The sequence below is a fragment of the Urocampus carinirostris genome, chromosome 19 (genome assembly GCF_059441175.1).
Source record: "Urocampus carinirostris isolate Australia breed hairy pipefish chromosome 19, RoL_Ucar_1.0, whole genome shotgun sequence".
NCBI classification, from domain to species: Eukaryota; Metazoa; Chordata; class Actinopteri; order Syngnathiformes; family Syngnathidae; genus Urocampus; species Urocampus carinirostris.
The window spans coordinates 23,216,369-23,230,986 of NC_142367.1; the positions used below are offsets into that span (position 1 = coordinate 23,216,369).

Sequence of the window (14,618 nt, forward strand, 5' to 3'; positions counted from 1 at the left end):
TATGCAAGTATACAGGGTACTATCTCCGCTTTTAACAGCACAAACCATTCATTGGATAAATATAAGATGTGGAAATGTTTTCTTGTCAGTGTCTCAGCTCGTCATTAGGGTAGAATGGTGGGTCCTGAAGTCATACCAGTCGAAAACCACTGCCCTAACGCCTCAGGCCAGTGTCGGTCTGGCTAGCTTAATGTCTGGCAGCCCAACAGATTCGGAGGTAGCGATAACACAAGCGCGCCACTAAAAAGATTACGTGCAGGAATAAGGAGCTCGTGATTAGGTTAACCGGACGGATGAAGATCTCCGGCCATCGCGGCTGGAAGTGAAGCTAGCTTGTCACGTGATAGCCGGTTGTTATCTAAAGGATGTGATGCTGTCCTGGCTCCTTTCATCCTGATTCAGATTTGGAGTTGAATTGAATAACCGTTCTCAATGGAGGTTAGCTCTTTTGATATGTTCTCATTCATTCTCTTCCTCTGAGTAAAACAACGGTGCACGGCACGCCTGATAGCAATCTTACTCATGTGTGACAAGGTAGTGACATGCTACAAATACTGCACTCCTTAAAGTAGCACTTCACAAGTCCAATAAAACTGACGTGACACTTTTATAGGGTGAAGCCTCCTTGTCAAAACAAACTCTACTTGACTTCCTGGTTCCCAGAATGAAATTGTTTTTCCGACGTTTGGCTTCGTTTGGATTTGGGGTTTTCCTCTCTTTTATTGGCACCTTTTCCAGACCACATGGGCCTGCAAGTTAAAAAGCTGACTATGTCCTTAATTCCTTGATTCCTTTTTGCCTATTAGGGAAATGTCGTACTTCATAAATGTTCTGTGAACCCACCACAGGAGCAGTGATAACCCCGAGTAAGCTGTTGTGTCTCTTTACAACCAGCAGTTTAAGTATTTTTCTTCTTATTTCTCTATAAAAAGAATTCAAAAATAGAGTAAAATAAGAACAAAGCATCATGTTTATCTGTTGATTATAGCATTCAGCAGGAGCAAAAAAAACACAATATAATTCACAAGATCCAAATACATATATATCGCTGTTTTGTGCAATAGAGAATATTTTTTTCTGTTTTATTTGGCAACAACAAAAAGAGAAATAAATCCAAAATTGTCTCAAGATATGTTTTCACAGTTTTGTGCCTTTGTTTAAGGTGGTGATGGCCCTGGAGAAGAAGCTGTCTCTGAGCCTGTATCTCCTACCAGAGGGCAACAGGTCAAAGAGGCGGGGGATTGTCTTTTAAAAATGTTAATAAGGGGAAAAATGTCAAATGTTTAAAATTTTAATGAGAGCAGCCGATTATCTTTTGGGCTGTGTTGATTTCTCTGTATGTTTTTCCGGTCCGCTGTTGCGCTCCCAGCATGCCGTACTGCAGGGAACTGGTATATTTTTCAAGCCGAGGAACTACTTTTTGTTTACCATTTGCACAAAGGGCACCCAGTTTGATTTAGATTGGTAAAATAGCAATTTATTCCATTATTACCACGATGATACTATATTATTACCATGTTAATTCTTGATAGTGGGGTTAAATAGACTCAGACAACCACAAAAAAAGTTTTTACCATGAAATTAATGAGCTATTATCAGAACAGGTCTGCTGGCACCTTAACTCTCCTTAGGTGACTGCCACACGGTGATGCCATATGCCAGAATGCTTTCTACAGTGGCTTTGTGGAAGGACACCAGCAACTTCTGTTCCAGGTTATTTCTCCTGAAGACCCTCAGGAAGTGGAGTTGCTGCTGGGCCTTCCCCACCACAGCTCTGGTGTTGGCAGACCAGGAGAGGTCGTCAGAGACGTTGCATGCCCGAGAGTTTAGAGGACAGGACTCTCTCCACGCAGTCTCCATTTATGATGAGAGGATCTGGGTTTGTGCGTGTCCTCTTGAAGTCAAGGGTGACTTCCTTGGATTTCGTGGTGCGGTGAAATCCCAATTTCATTACATAATGAATACTCACTAAGGTATACAGAGTTATTGCTTTGTCTCTGGACAAACAAACGACTTGTTCTGATTGCTCCAAAAATTCAGACCTCCGATGCCAGTCGGACTATCGCCGGTAGGTAAACGTAGTCAATGATGTCAGAATAACGATATCCAGAAGTCAAACGGTCTGCCGGGCTCATGAACGGAGCATTGGTGATCTCCTTCATTCCAAACGACTTCTGAGTGAACCGTGATAACGGCGGCCTTCCGACTGCCGCGTGGCTCATCAGCACACTCCTTCCATTGTCATCGGACAAAAGCATTGATTCCATCCGCAAAACGCGACTGACGGCAGCCTTTGGGAATTTGAGATACGGAGTGCGATCGCCACAGGGTAAACTGATATAATAGGAAACTCACAGCGCGACTCAGAGACGTGACCTTCCTGTAATCCCTCAACTTCCAGGAGAAAGAATCCTTGTGTCGTCGGGCTGGAGATGCATTGGCAAAGACGAACTCCGAAATGACATTTGGATCAATGCGTCAACAATGACTAGAGTGTCAATGTCCATGATGACATTGACCGCAAACATGCTTGGGCCATTGTTTGGATTAATGGCCTGAAAATGATTTGATTATCAATCATATTTCATGGGTTAGCTTGAAAAAAATGAGGTCAAGGTTGGTCAGTACAATAGTTAGGGCTGCAACAATACTCGCTTAATACTTAAATTTATTGAGTTGTATATTTCCTCAATGACGATGGTGTCAATGTCTATGACGAGCGTTTCTGAACGCTCATTGACCGCAAACATGCTTGTTTGGATTATTAACTCATTCACTGCCAGCCTTGCTGAAATAGATAGTTGACGCCTATCGTCTATGGCAGCCGAGCTAAAATTGGTCTTTGACGCCCATAGCTGCCAATGGCAGCCTAGCTAATTAATTTAAATATATGTTAGAATTTTCATTTTAAACCTCAAAGTACTGAATTAGCCTACATTGAGTCCACGGTATATAATCTTTTCCGATTTATCGGTCCGCGCGACAGTGTTACTCATTTCTTACAAGAATAGCATTGGACAAAAACGTTGGCGCTGACACTTATAGCAATTCTACTATTGTATTACAGATTTTGATTTAACATATTTGATCTATTTTGGAGTGCATTGAGAAAGATTGTGAGGATTTAATTCCACTAATAGGGACGTTAGGTTAAAATGCAATTGAATCTCAATTTTAGAGGGGAGTAGATAATTTCGACTTGGTCATTCTGAAAGTAATTCGCATGCTGAAACAGTGAGAGTACCCCTGCAATTTATAGTACCGGTACACATCCCCTGCAAAAGAGCTATGACGCAAGCGCCTCCAACCTTGGCAGACGGTATCGGTGACGGCGGTGCAGGCCTGCAGCTGCAGCTCCTCGCCCTCGTCGCAGGTTGTGCAGGGGATGCAAGGTTCTCGCGAACTTTCCTGGTCCGAGTAAGTGTCCCCGCCGCAGCTTTCGCAAACCGTGTCGTGGTCCGCCTCGCAGCTGAGCAGCATGCCTTGGCCCAAGGGACATTTGGTGCACGGCTCGCACCGTTGCGACAAATCGTTCAGGTAAAAACCGTAGTTGCACACGCAAGTGGCGTCGTTGGCGTCCGTGCAGGGCGTCTCCATGCGGAAAAGGCCCGTGCACCTCGTGCAGGGCTGACATCGCTCCGCGTGGCTGAAGTTTTCTGAGAAGGTCTCACCTGAGAGGAACAAAAGGAAAATACGCTGGATTTTGAACCATGTTTTTGTACAAAAATATACAGTGCCTTGCAAAAGTATCCCCCCCATCTCTGGAACAATTTGACATGCTGCCACCACCATGTTTGACAGTGGTGATGGTCTTTTCAGGAAAACCCTAACATGCATTCAACCCAAAAGGTCCATTTTGGTCTCTTCTCACCAGAGCACCTTGTTCCACTTGTTATTTGTGTCTCCCAATGTGGTTTTGGAAACAACAAACAGACCTTTTTAATGGTATTTTTTCTGAAAGGGCTTTCTTCTTGTGACTCCTTTTTAGAGGGCCGATTCATGCAGAACACGATTAGTCGTCTTATGCAAAGATTATCCCACCTCAGCTGTATATGTCGCAGGTCATTCAATGTGATAATGTGCCTCTTGGTTTCTTCTCTGATTAGTTTTCTACAGTTGGAACTACAGTTGAGAGGGGCAGCCAGAAAGGTTTTATTCTTTTTGCATTTTGATATTATTAATTGCACAGTGCTCCGGTAGATGTGTGAATGTTGCGAAATATTCTTGTATCCCATTCTTGATTTAAACCTTTCAACAATTTTACCCCGGACCTGCCTGGTGTGTTCTTGGGTCTGCATAATACTGTCTGTTCTCCAGTGTCTGCTTTCACAGACCTCTGAACACATCACAGCAGCTGCATTTAAACTTAATGCACTCTGTCATTGTTAGTCATCTAATTATGTCAAGAGCCAAAAAAAATGGTTCGACTTCACGATTGTGTCTCACATATTGTTGATTCTTAGAAGATATCTTTAAAGCCTGAATTGTGCAATATGACGAAAAAGTGAGGGGCAAATACTTTTGCTAGGCAGTGTATCTACAGAGGAGGCAATCGATATTGCATCTTTTTGGAATTATATTTCAGATGGATCTCGAACTGGGAAACACTAAATTATGCAACAGACCCATTTGTAGCAGAATGGTGCATGAGATGGGCCGGTTTCACCGCCAAGCAATTTTATTTTAGGACAAAACTCTCGCGCACTTGGTAAAATGTTTTTTCTAATTTTAAGGGATATTTTTCTTATTGTATCGTTTTTTTGACTCTGTGTTAAATCAATATTTAAAATGAGAAAAACTGTTTCATATGCTGTAACTACAGAAAATATAGCTCATTTTAAAGTAATAATTCATAATGGGCTTAAATTGGGTTCATTTCATGGATTACTTTTACCCATTTACTTTTTTGAAATCATCTATTGAATTATTAACATTATCATATGGCATATTTTTATTGATTCAAAATAAAATGTTTTATTTGAATAAAAAAGAAAAATACAATTATGTTGACTTTAAAGATTGTTTTCCTTATTAAATTATTTTGAAAAATACTGAAAATAAAAAAATATATTTTAGATGTGTGTGGCATTTTTTTGATCATGTGAAATATTTTGTTTTAGTAAAAATTCTTGATTTGAGAAAAATATATATATATTTAAATTTGCTGATTTTAAGGATCATTTTCTTGACTCACCTATTTAAAAAAAAACACTTAAAAAAAGAAAAACTATTTTCTATGGCTTATGACATACTTTTTTTGCTCAATCAAGATATTTTATTATTTATGTTTCAGGAAAAAAAATCTCAAAATGAGAAAAAATAAGAACTGTAATCACGATCATATTAAGGATTTTTTCCTATTTTTATTTTAAAAAAAATACTTAAAATTTGAAAACATTGTTTGCAATTGTGTATGGCATATTTTGCACATTTAAGATATTTTTGTTTTAGAAATAATTCTTGATAATTATACAGACGAACTACTTTTGCTTATTTTAAAATATTCTTATTTTGATTTTAGTAGGAAATATTTCTCAAATTGAAACATAAATAATAACATCATCAAAGGATGTTTTTTTTAAATATACATTTTTTAAAATGTCTTCATTATTTTGGATGCTGTATGGCATATTTGTTATTTAAAATGTATATTTTTAATTGGTATTTAACTACTAGTGTTTCTTAAGGGTTTTTCCCCCTAATTTACATATTTCCCCCCCAAAACTGGCAGGATTATTTTAGAAGGTGTTTGGTTTTGTTGCTCATTTTAAAAAAAAGTTATTTTAGTAAAAAACATTTTTAGAATTGTAAAAAACAAAGATAAATATGCTAACTTTTTCATCGTCTTCATTATTAATTTATATTCATATTTTTATTCCTGCTCCGAGTCTTCGCTCTGAAAACGCTGGTCTACTAGTTATGTCAAGAGCCAAGAAGAAATCTGCAGGTTTGAGTATCTGCACTCAAGTAGGTTTCAGATCAGGATAGTGTAATGGTAGTCTGTGCAGCCCTGTGAGACTTCTTGTGTTTAAGGGCTATAGAAATAAACCCGAAAAGAATACTTAAAATAAGCACGATTTTCTACCAATAGGCTAAGAATTGAATTTGAGATGGACACACAAACGGCCTTGATGTTAATTACCCTTAACTGAGGTTAAAGGGTCTCCGTGTTGGGTGTCATTGGACCACCTAGTGCTCTGATGAACCAGAGAGATTTGGCCTTGCAGACAGATGGAGAGTCACCGGAGATGAAACAGAGATTTGGGATGCTATCGAATGCGGCCTCCTCTCATTCGCAGGTGCTAACTGGCCGTCCCTTTCGTTTCGGTTGAGCTCGAATGGAGGGGGGAGAATGGTTCTGCGCTGAGGGTGGGGCTATGTGGGGCATGGGTGGGGGGTTTGTCCTGTTTGCTTACCAGACACACTCAGGCCTTCGCCCCGAATGCTCTCAGATCCATTATCATAATGCCGTTCATCAATAATGCAAGTCAGTACATTAATAACGCTAGCCTGGAGGAAGGGGGGCAAGGCTACAGATGGTCCTTTCCTGGCTCGGCGTAGCTCAATATTTCGACAACTAACATGCCTCATACAGTTTACGCGTACTTTGCTTTTACCAGTTGTTGCCTTTACAGGCAGTAGGAAATAACAACTCAAGAGTTCCATAAACTCACCAGATAATAATAATGTTTACCCCATTAGCAGAATATTTTGCTCATTTTAAGTCTTTTTCTTCTAATTTTTAGATATTTTACCTTGCCTTTTTGGTAAAATAAAACATAATCCCTCATTTTTCGTCTGGGCTATCCATCCATCCTCCCTATTTACCTACCTACCAGCCAACCTACCCATCCGTAATTCATTTTTTCAGTTAGTATCACATGAATACATTGAAAATAATGAGCAAACTTTTTTTACGATCATTTGTTTAACAAATGAAAACTATATGTACTGCAGTGTTCTGGTTTGCCCGCGTCCCTGCGCATTATTTTTGCTGGGGACGCACCGTGTCAAATCAACGCGCGTCCCCGGGACGCAACTTTATTGACACAAAATTGTCATTATCATTTTTTGACAACAAACAAACAAACTTTTCGTCAGGCAGATCCGCCATTGTTGTTTTGGTCTCGCGGTTCGAGTGTTAGTCTGCACGCCGATCTTGAGTTCGTGTTGTGTAGTGAAAGTCTGTCTCTTTTTAGAGAACCGGCTTTTTCGGCTCAACTCATTAAAGAGCCGGCTCTCAAACGGCTCACTTGCTTTGATGCATTATATGACGAATGATGATGTTGTATAAAGAAGTTAAGAAAAAAAGGAAGTATAAAAAGAGAAAATTAAAAAAGACAGGTTTGTGGTGATCCCTTTAAATCAGTATATTACCAACAATAATTTAATGCAGAAAATGAATTCATAATTTGAATAAGAAAATGTATTATTCTACTTAATTCTATTTGCATGTATTTTTTCCTTCTACAGTGAACGTCTAAGCGACTTCATTTTTGAACTTTTTTTATAATAAACCTTATTCATGTCAAGCAACTCAATGTCTCACAACAAAATGTTCATTAACAATATATATGATATAAGGAAACACATGTACAATACAACATGTTAAACTACATAAATAAACATGTTTGAAAAAAAAAAAAAAAAGATTTTTTTTTTTTATTTTGTAAGGGAAAATACGACACTTTGTAAGGGCATGGAGCACACAAAATTTTAGGGACCCATAGATCTCTGTTGGGACCCATAGATTTTTGAGCATGCGAGTCCCCGGGACCCATCACTTTTCACAGCTCAAATGAACACTGGTACTGTATACTAGACCAAGAAATGTACAGTAATTATGATAGTATCTTAAATAGCTACTTTGTCAGATACGCAGTATCGAAAACACATTTCACAATGTGACTCCATGACGAAAGTGAATAGCGTTATAGCGAGGTATTACTGTTCTTAAAATAAGCAGAATTGTTTTACCTAGGACATGGTAAACGCAGTAAACTCATGAAAAAAAGTTAGCAGACACCAGGGCAGACCACTCTGAAAAGTTGCCTGCCTGGCCCATTTTTCACAACTTGAAACACAATAAGACGACTCATCGCAAACATCGTTGCAAAGTATTAAGGATTGATAATATATAATGCAACAGAACAACCATTTAAAATTAAGTTTATTATAAATCTACTTATAACATTTATTGCGCGTATATGACATCGCTGTTTTCCATCTGCCATCAGTATGTACCTGTATTAACTCATCATCATTCATGCAATGTTTGCGTTGCGTCGTCTGCTCCAAGCGACGTGAACTCCTCTTCCCACGATGCATTTAATGTATGTTTACGTTTTGTAGCGTCATCAATTTTTCTAGCTTCTTTTGAATCGTTCTTCTTGGGCTGAGGTTTTGGCTTGATTCCTAACCACTTCTCCATTTTTCTTGTGTTCTCTGTGCATCTACTTTGGAAAACGATTTGCAAATGCACGACCGTATAGCGCTCGGGAGAGTCCGGAAGAACAAAGTTATTCGATGCAGGCTTCTGATTGGCAGCCGAGTATGCAAATTGCCAAACGAACCGAAATTCCTTAATTTCCAAACCGAACGAAGATTTAAAAATCGGAATAAAGCAAACGTTGGATTTGAAAAAAAAAAATAATAATGTTTTTTTTCTTTTTTGTTTTTCCCCCCTTGAAAAAGTTGTCAGACACCCAGGCGGAGACATTTTCTAAGTTGTGCGCCCGACGTAAAAATGGTCGTGAAGATTTTAGGAAGATCACTAAGTCTTTAATACCCACCTTTAAAAAAACTGCCACATCTTGTACTGCGAAACATTATAGATTTTGCTCCATTGACATACAAGTTTGTGATTTTTAAGTAAATGTTGTCGTATTTTAACATCTGTTATCTTTTTTCTCAAAAATAAAATGAATGATCATCCAAAAGGCTATATTGTTTTGGCCAGGAAATATTTTAAACAAAAAAAAACACAAAAAACAAAAAAACTAAAATATTCACCCCCTGTTCTCACAGCTCAGCCAACTGACTCCAAAAGTTCCCTGATGACTTCAGAATGATCCAATGTTGACCTAAATGACTAGCAATGACAAACAAAGTGCACCTGTGTGTCGTTAGGACTCAGTTTAAATGCACCTGCTCTGTGATGGACTCACCAACATTCCGGTCACGTTCAAACACTGTTATTTTTTCTAACTTTGGTCAGAATATGCTGATTTTAGGGGTGATGTTTCTTATTTTAGTCAAGGACAAAGGTAACATACCTCAGATTTTGTTTTGTAGTGTGATTGATGAGGAGAAAACCGTTAATTCAATTGTCATTTGAAAGGTATTTTTCCCCCCAGCCACAGTTCAAAGCCTCTTCAGGACATCAATGGCACCTTTTGAATGCATCTGTGGTCAAAGTCCGAGTCTTGAACACCAATGAGGATGTTGCAGGAACCGCAAGAGTTCACGGAAATGCTAATGATTTTCAGCCAAATTGACAAGTGGATTTCAGACAAATGAAGATTTATTTTTCATTAATTTAGCCAAGTGTTCCTTAAGGGTTGTGATTCAGGGGGTATTTATTATCTATTATTAAGAATGTATTATTTTACCCTTTGTTTTTAGTTATCCGACATACATTGCATCCCCTTTTTCACGTTACAGCGTGGAATAATGTTTTTTTTCAGCTCTTTAATATATGACAAATTGTTTTGCATGCCCAAAAATGTAGAAAAATATTACTTTACAGTCTTTGTGCATATTACAACTCACGTCCCTATGTTATTGGTTATACAGTGGAACCTCGGTTTTGAACGCCTCTCAGTTCGAACAAATCGGTTCTCGACTAAAAATTTCGAGAAATTCTTGCTTTGCTTTTCGTTCAAAAAATCGGAGTTCGAACGCCGGTACGCTAGGGGGCGACGCTGAGCGGCGTACGAGTGTAGATTGCCCCCACCCCTCGTGAAGAACTGTTGTCACGGCAACGCGCACTCCTTTTCTGTTTTCGTTTTTCAAAAGCGGTGAAGGGAGTGTTTTAACCCCTAATTATGCCTCGGAAGAAGGTTGGTGCAAGCAGCAAAGTTGCTACAGGTGAAAAAAGAGGAGTAGTGCGTACAACTATTGCATTTAAGAAAGAAATAATAGCAAAATATGAAGAAGGTGTGCGAGTTTCCCTTCTTTCAGGAATACAGCATGGCTTCTGCCGACCGGTAAGAAATCCTATTCATAAATCTTTTCTTTATCCTTTAACCGTTCACCACTTGTTGTGGAGACCCGGGTGCTAAATGACGTGTAAACGACCTGATTTTTTTATTTTTACACGTTCATGTTAGCGTAATCTTTCGTACGGAAGATTACGCTAACGCGAACGTACGATTAGCCTGGGTTAGCTTTAAGTTAAATATTCAAGATAAACATTCAGTGTGTTGGAAGGGATTAAAACAATTTTACATTACTTTTAATGGGAAAAAACGGCTTCGGTGATCGTACAAATCGGTTTTCGTACAAAGAAATTGAACGGATTATGGTCGAGAACAGAGGTTCCACTGTACTACCTCGTTCCATTCCTTTCTCTAGTTTCATTCAGTTCCGGATTCCATGTGCTACCCTAAAATTTCACGAGTCAGCAATACAATACTGTGTTTTCTGTACTGTATTTATTGGCCATGGGTTTCAAACCATGAAGGGATTCTAAAGAAAGAGGAAAAACACAATAACCATGGAAAGGAAGCTCGTGATCATCAAGGAATATGAAGAAGGCGCACCAATCGCCCGTTTCATCACCGTAATCAATCGTCATTTTTTTAAAATAAGGAGATAAGGAGGCTATATGGTAATTTCACTTTGCGATCCCCCCCTTCCTGAGAATGGATTAATTCTGGATCCCTGGGGTCTACCGTATGTACGTTTATATTTGTTCGCATTAGAATCGCGTTATATCAAAGAATAAGAAAGTTCCCACAACCTTTGTAGTCTCTAAGTATCTTGTGACAGAACTGTTTTTAAGTCTTGAACAAGCTTTAGGAGAGCTTCTAGGAACACATTTTCGTTTTACAACCTACATTACCTTCAGCAGCTTGTTCGGTAGGAAGGTTTAGACCAACAAGGAAGGAATAAATCAAGGTGTAGTGAAACCTAACTTCCATCCCTCGAAGGATGTCTTCCTTAAAAGGGGAAAACGTGCAATAAATTATCCTGTGTCCTCCTTATGACTTTTCTCACGACCGGGATCATTTTTGAATGTCGGGTCTTATGATACGATGCTCCTCCCACATCGGTTTGCTGTTTCCTGGGAACTGGCAATGAACCCATCTGCAGACTCCATTTTTTAAAAATAAGGCTGACTCGCAAATAAATAACCTTCAATCTTATTGTTGACACAGATGGATTCGGATCGTTGTTCTGGAGATTGTCCTCCATCGAGACGGCTTTCGTTCTTACTATTAGGCTCTGCTTGGGGAGCTACAATCAAAATCCTCGGTTTTGGACCGGTTCCCGTTTTTATATCTTCTTGTAAAGTCACTGCCCGGTCGTGGTCCGCTCCCTACATGGTAACGAATAGTCGGCTTTATCCCCACCTGATTTCCTGCTAAGTGAGGCTGAATTTTCCACCTTTGAATGCTAATAATTGAGGAATCCTGATTCCGATAGCCTAGTGCCAACATACTAGGGAACATCAGACTGGCTCACACAAATGAGCATGAAAATTCTTTAGGTTGAATTCTGTTAAAGGGTTGAAAGACAGTAGAAAACTATATATATGATCTATAACCTCTAAAATTCAACCCCAACAATAATTGGCGATAAAAGGTCGGCGTATTATTATTATTTTTGCACAATCACCCCCCCACAAAAACCTTTTCTGTTTTAGTAGGCTTTTCCTGACATTGACCGATAATTAAAAAAACAATTTAAAAAAAAAATTAAAAATCAGATAGAATTTGTGAGCACAAAACTCTACACACCCCTGAAATGCATTTTATTATTTTTTATTTTAATTTGTGTTTTTTAAATCCGGTTTTAATAATTGAGATTTTTTTTTTTAAGTAATTCAGTTTTGGGGTAATTTTTTATTAGGTTTATCACGTGTTGTATTATTATTGTGGATTTTCTGTTTCACTTATATTTTATCATTTTCATTTTAATATTTTTTTATTTAGACAGTTTTAATCCGTTTTTAGAGCTACTCTTTAGTATTTTTTTGGGTTGTATTCGTTTTATTGTTCTATTTTATTTATATAATATTTTACCATTTTACTTTCATTTTAATTACCCTTTTTATGTGGTTAGTTGTAATCAGCTTTTGGAGGTACGTTTGAGTTATTATTTGATTAGTTGTATCACATGTTTAGTAATTATCGTTTATTAAATGTTATTTTTCACAGTTTTTCTCTTTTATTTGAATGTTTTTTCTATTCAATTAGTTTCTAGAGCTATTTTAGGGGGGTCGTTTTATTTGTATCGTTTTATTATGACTTCCATTTTTAGTTTTTTGAAGTAATAGAAAGTGATACAAAATATAGTTCTTGCGCAACTGGTTGACCTTATTTTGTTCAATACAGAATGTTTATATTTGTATCCTGTCGAACATTGCAGTTAGTTTCAATATTCTCTAAAGGGACAGTGTGTATTATTTTACCACTAGTGCACACAAAAACGAGGAATAACACAAACAACGGAGACTTAATGTGACCAAAACAGACCATTTTTTTTCTTCCCATTTTTTTGGATCGGCCTTTTTGAGGTTTTTGGTTGCACGTGGCTACGAGATGGCGGAAACTCATGCCAGTTTCCTGTAGGTGAGCGTCATGTTATGGAAAAACAAAAATAAATGCTAATTTCTTGATATTCAAGTATTAATAACAGATGCACTTTTATACGATCCTCCATGTATTTTTGCTCTTTTCTGATTAAAATCAATATACAGTACAGTGGAACCTCGATTTTCGAACGCCTCTCAGTTTGGACAAATCGAAGAAGAATTAAGAAGAAGAAGAAATTGGAGTCAGACCAAAAATTTCAAGAAATTCTTGCTTCACTGTTCAGTCAAAAAATCGGAGTTCGAACGCCGGTAATGCATGAGTGGGTACGCTAGGGTGCGATGCGGAGCGGCGTACGGGTGTAGATCGCTCTTTTCGCGACCAACTGTTATCGCGTGCGGATGTGCTTCGTTTTGCTTTCGCTTTTAATATATTAATTAATATAGGAAGTGTTTTAGCCCCTAAGTATGCCTCCGAAGAAAGTCAGTGCAAGCAGCCAAGTTGCTACAGGTGAAAAAAGAAAAGTAGTGCGTACAACTATTGCATTTAAGAAAGAAATAAAAGCAAAATATAAAGGAGGTGGAGTGTCTGATCTTGCTAGGGAATACCCCACCCTCCACCTGCGCCTTCTGCTGACCACCACAAAGGTAAGAAATCCTATAATTATTTTCTTCATCCTTTTTTTAATTTTTACACTTTCATGTTAGCGTAATCTTTCGTACGGAAGATCACGATAACGTGAATGTACGATTAGCCTGGGTTAGCTTGATGTTTACGTTAAACATTCAGGGTGTTGGAACGGAGCCCAACATTCAGGGAGTTGTAACGGAGCCCCCTTTCCAATGAACCGCTCACCACTTGTTGTGGAGACCCGGGTGCTAAATGACTTGTAAACGACCTGATTTTTTTTATTTTTAACGTTCATGTTAGCGTAATCTTTCGTACGGAAGATTACGATAACGTGAATGTACTATTAGCCTGGGTTAGCTTTAAGTTTACGTTACACATTCAAGGTAAACAGTCAGGGTGTTGGAACGGATTAAAACGATTTATATTATTTTTAATGGGAAAAATGATTTCGGTGATCAAACAAATCTGTTATCGAACAGGGTTCTGGAACTAATTATGGTCGAGAACCGAGGTTCCACTTTTTTTTTTTTTTAAATAAATGGTTGCAGCTTTTTACCACTAGGAGGGGATAAATAACACAGTAGCTTTGAGGTTTTTTTTTGCTTACTGTCCAGGCAAGGTGCACAAACAGTCTGGGTAGCTCCGCATGTCTTGACGACGCCTTCGCCGGGCGGACATTGCTTGCAACATTTCCCATCAGTGGTGTACTTTCCAGACAAGCACTCCTCCTCTTTGGCTGAAACTCCCGCCTGTAAATCATCACAAACATCATTGACGTGTAAGACGCAGGCTAGCAATGACGACAGGAGGTAACATGCAAAAATCAATTAGCTCCGGATGTGTGTTAACTCGTTCGGTGCCGAAACAAAAAAATGCTTCTCTAACAGTTTTTTTTTCCCCGCATAAAACTAAAAACCGGGTTTGGTGCTGATTATAGGCAAGTATCAAGCCTTTGGAAATGATTTCAAGATGATAAATCACCATTAGATAGCAGGAGTGACTTTGATCAGATCTTTGTCTACACATCGCGGAAGTCCCCACTCCCTAGTGTTGCTTCCTGTATCCAGCGAATAAGTGTGTGTAGGCGTAGTGAATGTAGTAAAGAAGTGTGGTAAATCACAAGATATGGAAAATTAGTAGTAAGCAGTTAACTCCTCAACATAGCCTTTTCCTTTCAAAAAAAGATAACCAAATCCCATCGTCATCATCTGGTCAGAGACGGATAACGTT

The 14,618-nt window shown here is 38.4% G+C and overlaps 1 protein-coding gene across 1 annotated transcript in view; it reads right to left on the bottom strand.

The window, feature by feature from the left end:
- LOC148347795 (tumor necrosis factor receptor superfamily member 16-like) overlaps nucleotides 1-14,618 on the bottom strand; it is a 51,568-nt gene that overhangs the window by 20,866 nt on the left and 16,084 nt on the right. Inside the window, exons 2-3 of the mRNA XM_088322999.1 lie at nucleotides 13,996-14,137; nucleotides 3,309-3,671 (exon numbers count right to left, since the gene is read on the bottom strand). Of these exons, the coding sequence (XP_088179125.1) occupies nucleotides 3,309-3,671; nucleotides 13,996-14,137 (505 nt within the window). The remainder of the gene's footprint in view (nucleotides 1-3,308; nucleotides 3,672-13,995; nucleotides 14,138-14,618) is intronic.